This window comes from Euprymna scolopes, chromosome 23, assembly GCF_053919585.1.
Source record: "Euprymna scolopes isolate OS-2025 chromosome 23, ASM5391958v1, whole genome shotgun sequence".
NCBI lineage: Eukaryota > Metazoa > Mollusca > Cephalopoda > Sepiida > Sepiolidae > Euprymna > Euprymna scolopes.
In genome coordinates, this window is record NC_136504.1 from 10,193,929 (window position 1) to 10,207,423 (window position 13,495).

Here is a 13,495-nt window from a genome sequence, read left to right on the forward strand (position 1 = left end):
AGCAAAATACAAAGTCATCAGTAGGGCTATGACAACAGCATATTCTTTCCATTGTTTTTACTCTCAAGTATATATCCGACATAGTTAGACACAATTAATCAACCAAGGATCACATCACTCTACATCAAAACATATAAGATATCAATGGATGTATACCGGAGAATCAAAACAAGGAAAAGAATATGCTATTGCTATAGCCCTATTCACCAGGTTACTTAAGCGCAATCATTTCAACAATGCAAACTTCGCCAGGTAACTTAGATGAGTTCACTTCAGCATTTTAATGTCCTGTTTAGTTGGAGAAAAGATAGCATGTCAACAAATTTCAAATGTCTATTCTGAACTGTCAACTTCAGCTTGAATTTTATTACACAAAACATGGAATGTGCAGATCAATCAACAGACAGAAATTAGTCACATGACCAACAACATCAACAGCAGTACAGCAAACTTAAGCGAAAGGAAGAAGAGGAAAGAAGAGGAGAAAAAAAGAGGAAGAAGAAATATACCCCCCCCCACCAAATAATTTCAACATTTTCTGAAGTATGTCCTACACATATTTCTTTGAATAGCAGAAGACCACTAAACCATTCATCAGAAACAGATGTATATTCCTCAAAAACAGTTGGAAAGTTTTTTATATAGAATGGAAAAGGATTTGGAGAAGAAAAAAAGATAAAAGAAAATGGAGATATGTAAAGTCTGCAAAAACATAAATAAAAAACATTGTTTATATCCTCTCCCACCCCCAACATTTTCCAAAAAAGAAAAAATGAATTCAAAATACACATCGGGAAGCCATCTTATGTTGCCATATTTGATTTTTAGAAGATTGGATACACGTTTTAAAGATTTCATCTTTAGATTTTAAATTAAAACCAAAAAGCTACGTGAAACCCCATATGGTTGCACATATATATAATTTGACAGATTACAAAATTTATGAAATAATTAAAATTTTAGATATTGTTAGCACAATAAATAACATTAATCTATAATAATTTTTACTATTTTTGTCTTTTCCAGAAGGACAAGAATTGCCGCTATAGTTTGTCAATGTTTGAAGAAGCTGTGAAAGAAGTCTTAGAATTGGATCCACTTTGTACCACGGCCAACCTGATGTCGGGTGTTGTTGGCCACCACACAAAGAGCAAAAACAGGTGAACACGTTTTACATTTTTTAATTTTTTAAGATCAGAATTGATTATTCATATTTGAATTCTTGCGACTACTGTTCTCATCTTGAGCGTTATTTTTCACAATGTTTTGGTCGATGGAACCTTTTATCATACCTGTAGTTGTACCTACATGGTGTTGCCTGGGAGACATTTTATTTCTGTTTCTCTTTTGCTCTTTTTTTTTTTTTTTTTTTTTTAACTATGCTGTTTGTTTTATCAAATTATTATTATTTTTTTTAAGTATGACTTTCTTTTAGTTAAATTTAATTATTATTGTATTGTTTGGTGATTAAATAATTATTAATTTAACCAAATTGTTATAAAACTGTAATTTTGTTATTAAGCTAATGTTTTAGTCTACATTTATCAAGTTGATAGGAAAGTTCTTGCATTTTTTAACTTAAATTCAGATGAACATATCTTGGCTGAAACAAAAATTTATTGATCGAAATAAACACCATCAGAATCAACAAACGAATACTCTTTAAAATGATATATAAAATAAATGTATTATGACAAAAACTTATTTGAAACTACAGACTTTGAAATCAAAATTAAGAATTCCACAAAAACTTTCTTCTCAACCTAATATAAAATTATTGGCTGTAAATAGCTTCCAAAACTTTCAATCTTTTAATACATTCCAATCAAATTTAAAAAATGTCATGAAATAATACTTCACCTCTAACAAGGCATTTCGCTACTTGGACGTAAGGGGCTACTATTTGGAACCATGCCTAGGAAAGATTAACAACATGTTGGTTTCCGTTACATTTAAACTTCTGCATATCAATACAGCCAGGGAAGCAAGTAGCAGGAAGGGAATTCCAAAGAATAGCTGTTCAAGAGAAAATCTATTAGAGCAGAAATCTTTCTGGCATTTAAGGATCTCAACAATGAAGAGGTGTGATTTTGTTGCTAAGCAAGTTTGTCGGAGATATGTATCAGGCCGAGGAGTTTAAAGGAAGTACTTTCAGGTAATGTGTTCTTGGCCATTGCTATTGGTGGTAAAGAAGGTTTCTTGTAATTATTGAAAGAAACAAGCTTAGTCTTGGCAGCATTGAATGTGACCATCCATTTTTGTCCCCATTCCACTACAGATTGGAGGTCATCCTCTAGTGATTCTGCCATTTCCTTAGATATGTGTTCATTTGTTTTCCCCTCATGCCTATTATAGAGAATGGTGTCATCAGCAAATATACCCATCTCCAAAATAATTTGATCAGGGAAGGTCATTTATGAATATCAGGAATAATAGAGGTCCAAGGATAGACCCCTGAGGAACTGCCGCATTTATGTCATATTGTTTAAGAAGGATTTAATTACATTATGTATTCTTCCAGTGATACCATATGATCTAATTTTCCTTAGAAGACCATCGTGCCATACCCTGTTAAAAGCCTTAGATATATCAAGGGCTACCGCTCTATCCTCCTATTTTGTCCAGTGAATGGTATATACGTTCAGAGATTGCAGTTAGGATATCCGCTGTGGAACGGGCTTGCCTAAATCCATATTGTTTGTCAGTCAGGAGTTTAGCAGCTGTTAGGTGTTGGACTAGGGCTTGATTAATTAAGGACTCAAATATTTTGGCAAAAAGCGGGAGGAGGCTAATGGGGCGATAATTTAATAGGTCAGTTCTTTCACCAGAATTCTTGAAGACTGGTACCACAGAAGCAGTTTTCCAGCAGTCAGGAAAGCAAGATTCATTAAGGTATTTATTGTAAAGTTTGGACAGAACTGGAGCAACCTCAGCGGAACATTAATAGCACAGCCGGGATGAGATCAGATTCACAAGCTTTTGAGGTGTCTAGGTTTTTTATACCATGTACCTGAGAAGGGGTGATTTTCAAATCATCTAGTGTGACGTCGGTCCGCAAAGGAAAGTCGGGGAGGGAGTGATGTGCCGGGTCCAGTGTGAAGTTTGAGGCAAACCGACTGGCACGCAGATTAGCCTTGTCGGTTGCCGTGCAAGCAACCTTATGATTGTTTGATAGTGGGGGAATAGTTGACTGTCCATTATTTACTACGCTGTTGTAGATTTTCCAGAAATCACAGGTTCCTAATTTCTGTGCTTCGATGCATGTTCTGGTGGTTTCGGTATAATCTGTCTTAGCTGTCACTATTGCTCTCTTACAATTACTTCTAGCTTCTATAAACTTCTGTCTGTTGGAACTGGACTTTTGCCGGTTGAATCTACGGAACGCATGCTGCCTTTGAGCAATGACAGCTGCACAAGTAGAAATAAACCATTGGGGAGAGTGGGGCTTGCTATAGAATTTCCATTTGGGAACATGTGCTTCAATTGCAGTTTTGAACCATTCAGTGGTCTCATTTTTTTTTTTTTTTTTTTTTTTTTTACACAGTGATCACCACTTAACAAGGCCCGGAAGCCACTCAGGGATAAGGGTTATTGCAAGTACATTACGTTAGTGAGGAGATTTGCTGATATGTTTACTTAAGGGGGCGGTTCATTAGGAATTTGGTAACATTGGACTTGAAGACAACCAAGTTGTAGTCCGGAGGGAAGCAGGCAGACGGAACAGAGTTCCACAGGCGTGCAGTTCTAAGAAAGAAGCTTTGTTCATGGAATCTGCGTTTTGATTTAGGTACAGATATAGAGTGGGGGAAATTTTTCACAGTGGATTCAGCTAGACGGGTGTTTTTCGTGAAAGATTGGCGAGGGGGGACCAGAGATTAGAGTTCAGACGAGCATCTGCCATGGAAATAACGATAAAACAAGGACAGGCTCGCAACGTCTCTTCTGTGGGAGAGAGGTTGCAGGGTAGAGAAAAGGGCATCCCACACTAAGCCACGAAGTCTATTTTGTACTCTGTCAAGGCAGGATAGGCTGTTTTTAGCAGCTCCTGCCCAGATGTGGCAGCAGTACTCCATCCTTGGACGTACTTGGCTTTTATATAGATAGAGAATTGCATCCGTAGTGAGATATCTTCTGGAGCGGTAGAAGGATCCCACCATCTTTCCAGCGACCTTGGCAACAGACTTGATGTACGTGTTCCATTTCAGATCAGAAGTAAAGGTCAAATCCAGAAGCTTGTCAAAACACTGGGCCTCACCCAGACGAGAGCCATCCATCACAATTGATGCCAGATGGGGATCAGAGCGTTGATGATGTAAGGATAGGAGTTTAGTTTTGGATGCATTAAAGGTAACCAGCCACATCTTCCCCCACTGAACCACGCGCTCGAGTTCAGAGGAGAGAGAATCAGAGAGAACTTTGTCATTTACAGCCTTTGATGTGTTGCCGTAGATGGTCGTGTCATCAGCATAGATGTCAACGAATGATTTAAGTATGTGTTTAGGGAGGTCATTGATGTAGATCAGGAAGAGAGTTGGGCCCAGGATTGACCCCTGAGGGACTCCAGCATTTATATTGCAGGCCTCCGATTTTTGTCCATCTACCACTACTCTTATGAGCCTATCGGAGAGAAATGATTTAATGATTGAGAAAACATTTCCAGTTATACCGTAGCTGGAAATCTTGTGAAGTAGACCCTTATGCCATACCTTGTCGAAGGCCTTTGATATGTCGAGAGCAATTGCCCTAGAAAGGACGCCTTTGTCAAGAGATTCACTAATCCTGTGGGATATAACCGTCAGCACATCTGCGGTAGATCTTGCAGAGCGGAAACCATATTGTGTGTCACTAAGAAGGTTATTCCTGCTGAGGTGGTTGACTATTTCTCTATTTAATATGGATTCCAGCAACTTACTCATAACACACAGGAGACTTATAGGTCTGTATTGAGAGGGAGATGACTTATCACCTGAATTCTTAAATACAGGGCAAACTGATGAGGTCTTCCAGGGAGTCGGAAAGCACTTCTCCTTAAGGCAGCGCTTAAATAGTTTCGTAAGTATGGGAGCAAGTTCTGGTTGAAGCTTTTTTAACACTATAATTGGGATGCCATCAGGGCCAGTTGCTTTACTGGAATCTAGGTTCTTTATTAGCTTGGCGACCTCATGCACGGATATTTGTATGTTACCTAGCTTGTTCTGTGTTATAGGAGGAAATATGGGGAGTTGATGGCCTTCGTCGCATAGGGTAGAATTAGCTGCAAAGTTCTTTGCAAATAGTTTGGCCTTGTCTGACGCTGACAAGATGACCTCTTGTCCATTGATAATGGTTGGGATAGAACGCACACTTCTGTTCAGGATCCTATTTGTTATTTGCCAAAACTGGTGGGATCCAAACCGCTGATCAGCTACCTTGGATTTAACAGACTGGGCATATAGCTCTCTTGCATTTTTTATTACTCTTTTACAGTGGTTGCTGGCAGACCTAAAAGCAGCTTTAGTCTCAGTGCATCTATTACGTTGGTAGCTATGGAAAAAGTGATTTCTGTGTGCGATAGCAGCAGCACATTCTGGGGAGAATCATGGCTTACTGTTAGGTTTTTGTTGGAATTTTTGCACACTGTTCCACTGGAAGTGAGACTTAGTAGATTAAAGACTCTCATTTGAACCCTATCCAAGAAGGAGAAGCTAGTGGTAGATGCACCAGCTCAGATGTGGCAACAAATATTCCATGCTTGGGTGAATGGTGGCCTTGTAGATGTACAGGATACTCTTGGGTGTGAGTAGTCTTCTAGCATGATAGAGGGAACCTATCTTCTTTACAGCAGCCTTTGCAATATCCTCAATGCATTTGTTCCAGTTCATATTGCCCATAAATGTTAGGCTGAGGAGTTAGAAGGAAGAATTTTAAGGTATTATTTGTCATGGATATCAGTGGTTGGAGAGGCGTCTTGTAATTGTTAAAGGAAAGCAGCTTAATCTTAGCATTAAGTGTTACCATCCATTTACGACCCCACTCCGCTACAGTCTGGAGGTCATTTTCTAATGCTTCTGTCATTGTTTTAGGCTTGCATCTAATTACAATGTATTATAGGAGTAATGTTTTCTAGGTATAGTGTTTTCTGAGAGTAATGCTGGTGCCATCTCTATAAAATTTCCTTCCAAGAGTAACGTTTTTTTAAGAGTAATTCTATAAGATTCTACGAATATAGAATAATTATCGAATTACATTTGACAACTTTATTCAGTATTAAGTAACCTGTGGATGGTTGATCGTTATTGAAAGCAAATTAAAATTTTTATGTTTTTTCTATGGAAAATTGGATTCAATAAATATTCAATTCATACTTCAATCTGCAAAGTTGCATTGATACAAGAAATACGCACACGTGAAGATGTCCAATACTTTTTTAAAAAATTAGTTTTGATGATGAAACAAATAAAAACAAATAAGGATAATCTTATCTAGAAATTATGTTTCGCATTTATTACAAAGTTAGCATTAAAAATAAAAAAGACTAATTTTTTTGTTTTAAGATAATTTTGAACAACATGTCTTAAAGCATTTTAAAAGATAAAATTTTGAACGAATACTATCTTAGTGTAGTTCGTCCAAAGTTTTGATCAGTTTTGAGGAATAGAGATAACTAGAAACTTGATAAATAAGTTAGTTTGATTGTAATTTTTTTTTTTTTTTTACATTACTGTAAGAGTCTGCCAAAACATTTGATTATTTTCAAAGTTTGTATTTTACTGTTTTTATATAAATAGATTTAAAATTGAATCGATATATCTAATATGCTAATATATATACTAGCAGGCCACCTGGCGTTGCCTTGTCCTAAAATTTGCATAAATATTATATTTTAATTAATGCAGAATTCTTATTATAAAGTCCTTTTAAAAAAAAATTAAGTAAAAAAATATGGAAAAAAACTGAGACATGTGCACACAAGTATTATGTTTTTCTAAATAGTTTACTTCTTGTAAGTAAAAAAAAATACTCAAGCTGAGATTGAAACCAAAATCTAAGGACAGCAAGTCAAGTACGATAACCATTAGACCAGCTTGACATGATTTATAAATAGTATTTTTTAAATCTACATATTCTTAACAGAAAGAAGCTGTCATATTTCCCAGCCACGCATGCCCATTTGTGAAACAGTTGACGACCCCCCATGTACCAATTTTTCAATTTTTACCCCTTGCAGCTCTTTTTTCTGGATGAAAATGGATTTAAAAGTTTTCCACATGTCTGAATCCTATGTATACCAAATTTTTCAAGTCTGTACAGCAAAAATTTGTTGAGTAAATAGGTTGAGGAGCGTCCTCACACAAACACACACACACACATTCTCAATTTTTTATAGATAAGATATTTCATTCAAATGCTTAGAAATAATTTCGAACCATTAATCTGACTTAAATACTATTCTTAAAACGCTTTTAACATTTGTTTTTTTTTTAATTGTTTTATCATTGAGCTTCAATCTGTTGTCACTTCTCTCTGTAAAACATTCACAACTAAAACTCGTCTAGCTACAACCGCGATCATTAAGTCCTCTCTTCTCTCTACTGCAAACTAAATAAAGCTTTCATGAGCAAGGTTATTTTCATAGAACTGCCCATCTGTGGGACATGTTGTTGAAATGATCACTGCAATATGATTGCTTTCAAGTCTGATGTAAACAAATTCTTGCCGAACTACCCTCTTAAATAATCAAATTCTCCCCAATCACCACCATCATTATCAACCATCACGGTGTTGTCTTAATCATCACTTGACATTCATTTAATTTATCAATATTGTAACTTTTATTTTTATTATTTGAAATTTACTCATATATATATATATATATATATATATATATATATATATATATATATATATATATATATGCACTAAAAAAATTAATCTTTGAGGAAATCAAGGAACATATTTTATATTACATGTTAGTAATTGAAAGAAAGACACAAAAGTAGTATAATTTAATATATTATAATGTTGGTGTAATTTTATATAGTAACAATTTTAATTAGAACAAAACTAACAAAGATTTAATTTGACAATGACACTGAAATACTATTAAATCTATACATACTGAAATGAATGAACAAAAACATAAAACAAGTATCTTTAACTGTTATGACCTTAAAAAACCATAAATATATTTTACAACACGATGGTATACTTATAAGAGGGAGTATTCACAGAGGACCAGATTAGTATATTACAAAAAGATTGCTCGTACTTTTCACAGGTATCTTCATATATCATTTTTCCTTTGAGCCTTGGTGTAAAAAAAAATTTGTTCTTTATGAGCAACTAGCTGGCAGCCCGGCATTGCCCAATTGTACACTACACTTAAACATGATATTTTAATTAATGCAGATTGCATATTGGTTATTATAGAATCAATCCTTTTTTTTATGCGGGAATCACCACTATCAAGGCCCAGAAGCCACTCGAGGATAAGGATTAATGAGTATACATTAGTCAATGTGATTATAGCGTAGTAAATATAAGTAGTGGAAATTTTGTAAATTGGATTACTTAGGGGGAAGGTTCATCAAGAACTTGTTTACGTTGGACTTGAAGACAATCAGATCGTAGTCAGTTTGAAAGCAGGCTAATGAAAGAGAGTTCCACAGGCGTGCAGTTCTAAGAAAGAAGCTTTGTTCATGGAATCTATGATTCGGTTAATGCACAGATAAAGAGTGGGGGAAATTATTGATAGTGGTTTAGCCTAGACGAGTGTTTTTCATGAAAGTTTGACAAGAGGGGACCATAAATTGAAGCTCAGCCGAGCACTTGCCATGGAAATAACGATAAAGCAGAGACAGGCTCACAACATCTCTTTCTTCTCTCTTTATCACCACTTATCAAGGCCCAGGATATTACGAGGAATAATTTGCCCAGTGGATTAATTAAAAAAAAAAAAAAAATGAAAAGGATGATAATGATAATGTCATTCATCAAATTCCGTCTGTGTTTGTTTACAGTATCATGTCAGCTGATATTTAGGCTTGACGATGAATTCTCTGGAAAAGTCACTTCTGATTAATGTTTAGTTTGAAAATATGCAAACGAAGAAATGATTTGCAGCGATTTTAAATGGTACCTCTTTTTTTTTTTATCTTAAATTTAACTCTTTAATAAGAAAAAATTAGGTTAAAATGGTGAGGTACACCTGGGCTTGAACAGGAGATCATTCGATCTGTAGTCGAATGCTCCACTACTAAGCTATATCCTTAGGTTATAATAAATCTATTTTTTTTTAAGAAGAAAAGTTTTTATTGCCTCCTTTGGCCGGTGTAATGTAAAATATTCCTCTGTAAAAATGATTCTTTTTTATCTATAAGAGAGAAAAGCTATTTTTAAGATTGGATTTTTTCGAAAAATATTCCTCTGTAAAAATGATTCTTTTTTATCTATAAGAGAGAAAAGCTATTTTTAAGATTGGATTTTTTCGAAAAATATTCCTCTGTAAAAATGATTCTTTTTTATCTATAAGAGAGAAAAGCTATTTTTAAGATTGGATTTTTTCGAAAAATATTCCTCTGTAAAAATGATTCTTTTTTATCTATAAGAGAGAAAAGCTATTTTTAAGATTGGATTTTTTCGAAAAATATTCCTCTGTAAAAATGATTCTTTTTTATCTATAAGAGAGAAAAGCTATTTTTAAGATTGGATTTTTTCGAAAAATATTCCTCTGTAAAAATGATTCTTTTTTATCTATAAGAGAGAAAAGCTATTTTTAAGATTGGATTTTTTCGAAAAATATTCCTCTGTAAAAATGATTCTTTTTTATCTATAAGAGAGAAAAGCTATTTTTAAGATTGGATTTTTTCGAAAAATATTCCTCTGTAAAAATGATTCTTTTTTATCTATAAGAGAGAAAAGCTATTTTTAAGATTGGATTTTTTCGAAAAATATTCCTCTGTAAAAATGATTCTTTTTTTATCTATAAGAGAGAAAAGCTATTTTTAAGATTGGATTTTTTCGAAAAATATTCCTCTGTAAAAATGATTCTTTTTTATCTGTAAGAGAGAAAAGCTATTTTTAAGATTGGATTTTTTCGAAAAATATTCCTCTGTAAAAATGATTCTTTTTTATCTATAAGAGAGAAAAGCTATTTTTAAGATTGGATTTTTTCGATTTTCAATACTTATCAGATGAATTTCTGTACAAAATATATCTGAAGACACTGCCAGACATAAATTACCTTTGTGTGAAATTTGCAAACGATAGGATCAACAGTTTCGGAACCTATGAGGAAGGATCTCTCTCACACGCACAAGCACACACACACACACACACACACACGCACAAGCACATACACATACGCACACAATGTGACTTTCATATAATAGTAGAGATATGTAATTTTTTTTGGAAACATTTGAAAATAACACTTTTATCATTCATTTCCGAGGAATTCTTTTTCATAATGAATGCAAAAAATTAAAAACTTCACCCTTTGAGTTAATTCAATCTGATTTTGTTTGTTCCATTTCTTGTTTCTTTATCGATAGACCATATATCTGTTTGCTTCGTTTTCACTTGTGAAAGCTGCATTTTATTAACATTTTTTTTTTGTTTCCTGTTGATTTTAGGAATGTCTATGACAATTTGGAGCAAGTTGTCAATGACGAAAAAGTGATGGGTGGCCTTGGCTTTGCTGCTTCGATCGCACGTCAACATTTGGTTTGTGAAATCATGAAGAATAAAGTTAGTGATCCGTTCAGATTGAAGGTAAGTACAACTCTAAACCAAATATTTCCCTGATCGCAACAAAATCTCGCATAGTATTGACTGACAAAAAAAAAAAACGAAAATGCATTTATATAAACTGTCATATCATGTGTAAATTTATGCGATGCATAACTCAAAAAAAAAATTAAAAAAACTCTTTTCATTAAATCAAATGACAATGGAAACCGTTGGGATTTGCTGAGGTAAGAAATTTCGTAATTTTTACTTTGATATATTTTTTATATTCAAGTATTTGGTTGCTATAATAAAATATTTAAAAAATTTTTTACAGTCCATCTCTTTTCATCATCATCATCATCATCATCATCATCATCATCATCATCATAACATCTGTTTTGCATGGTGGCATGTATTGGATGGCTTTAAGAAATGGGCTTCCAACTTATATCCGAGCAGGTTTTTATTTTTGTTGTCTCGTGAGTTCGTCTTTATCGCTTCGTCCTTTCGTTTACTTAAATTTTTTTTTTTTTTCATCTGAATCTTTCGCCGCAACTATTGAACATATTTTAACGCAAGAACTCCCATCTATTCGTTCAACATGACCATAGCATTGAACTCTTCTGTTCTGCATACATCTACCAATACTATAAAAATAAACTTGAAAGAAAGAAGGATAAATGAAGACTTGGCCAGAGATAAGTTAGTTTGAAAGTCAATTTTTTAAAAGTTGCCTAATGCATGTCAGCATGTAAAACAGATGCTAAACTGATGATGATGATGATGATGATTGATAATGATGGTGTTGTTGATGATGTGTTGATGATGGTATTATTGATGATGATGTGTTGATGACAATGATGATGGTGTTGATATTGATGATAATGATGGTGATGATAATGGTGATAAGTGCCGATAAGTGTTGATGGATGCAAATTGTTGTAGTTAAATTGTTTGAAACAAATTGATCGCATGCTATTAAAATCTAATACTGCCTCAACAATTGGAATTAGCTCCTTATTCTAGGCATGATCACCTCCATTTTCATCTGATGTTTCATTTTTATCACTCCCATGTTTTTCTTGACTGTCCCCCCTCTGAACTGGACTTGTTACCTTAACTATTCAACATCTACTAACTGCAAGAACTTTCATCCAGTCTTTCAACATGACCATACGATCAAAGTCTCCTGGAGTTACAGTTCCAAGTTTTAAATTCATTTCTTTCAAATTTGTATCGGATATGTCAACAAAGGATAATCGACCTTCTATGAAACCTTTCTTCATTCAAGACAAGTAAATATCCTGAAATATGTATGAAATATCTCCAGTCTAATGCTTGCTTGGATAGCATTTACATTGTAAAGTCTCATATTTATTTTTGTTTATTCCTTATTTTTCCAGAGTCTTCTGAAAGACGCTCGGCATTACAAGGACAATGTCACCTTGGATTTATACCAAAGCCTGGAATGTGAATAGAAACGCATTTTTTTTTTTGTTTCTTGGACACTTACTGAAATCTGGACATGAATTTATTTTTATTTTTCTCAGATTTGTGATCTGATTTTGAATTCATGATGATTCTAACTTTTATCTCTATTTTTACAAAATATAAAAAAAAAAAATACTCAAACCCCGATCCTCCCTCAAATTGAAACGGTTATAAATGTGCTACCGACTAATGTAAACTGTGATATCTATTACCATTTACAAAAAAAAAGGGACCATGTAGAGATTCAGCACCCCACTAATCTATGCAGTTGAAAGGGATGTGTTTAACATGGCACTATATCTGACATAACCCAAACTCTGTCCTTTGGAAAATGGGAAAAACAATAACTTTTTTTTTAATTTGACTTAGAATAAACTTTTTACAAAAAATGTATTTATTTCTTACAAAAACAACATTTTTTTAGTTGAAAAAATAAAAGCACAGAAATTACTTGTTTTTCATCTAATGTCAACAATATGCAAATATCAACAATTTATGGACTAAAAAAAATCTCTATTTTTACTGTAAACTGGATTATAGTCAGCTAACATGCTTCTTAATTTCTGGTGTAGAAGCAGTGACAAGGCAAATCAGTTCCTTCACTTTTATTATTCTTCAGTATTTCGATGGTGAAACGATTTATTGAAATAAAATGGAAGAAAAGGACATTATCAAAAAGTATACAAAAAAAATTAACAAAAGTATACAAAAAAATTAACAAAATTAGACAAAAAAAATTAACAAAATTAGACAAAAAAAATTAACAAAATTATACAAAATAAAATAACAAAATTATACAGAAAAAAATAACAAAATTATACAGAAAAAAATAACAAAATTATACAGAAAAAAATTAACAAAATTATACAGAAAAAATTAACAAAATTATACAAAAAAATTAACAAAATTATACAAAAAAAATTAACAAAATTATACAGAAAAAAATAACGCAATTAGTCTTTATTTGCACTTTTAATAAGAAAATTTATAAAAATAAGTTTGTATTTTATTTGCAATTTTGTCAGATAGTGTTGCATTGTTGAATGTATATATAATTTACATAATATATACACACTGACAATTCTTTTGTTGCTATTCATAAAATCAACACAAACGAATTTCAAAGTATAAGTTTTTATTTACAATTAAGTTTCTAGTTCATTGAAAAAGAGAGAGACGTTGCTTGTGTGGAGTTGGTTGGTGTGTGGCTCACCAACGGAAAGATGTCAAGATGTCAGTCACGCTCGCTGCTCTCAGTCTGCTGTCTTCTATTTTTTGTTGTTTATTTTTTTCT

At 33.3% G+C, this 13,495-nt stretch overlaps 1 protein-coding gene across 2 annotated transcripts in view; it reads left to right on the forward strand.

The window, feature by feature from the left end:
* Positions 1-12,651, forward strand: part of LOC145245741 (tetratricopeptide repeat protein 37-like) — a 155,618-nt gene extending 142,967 nt beyond the window's left edge. For both annotated transcript variants that reach the window (XM_080107339.1, XM_080107338.1), the window contains exons 43-45: positions 1,027-1,160; positions 10,614-10,752; positions 12,114-12,651. In XM_080107339.1, coding sequence (XP_079963465.1) covers positions 1,027-1,160; positions 10,614-10,752; positions 12,114-12,188 — 348 coding nt within the window. In that variant the 3' untranslated portion in view covers positions 12,189-12,651. The remainder of the gene's footprint in view (positions 1-1,026; positions 1,161-10,613; positions 10,753-12,113) is intronic.
* Positions 12,652-13,495: the final 844 nt, after the last annotated feature.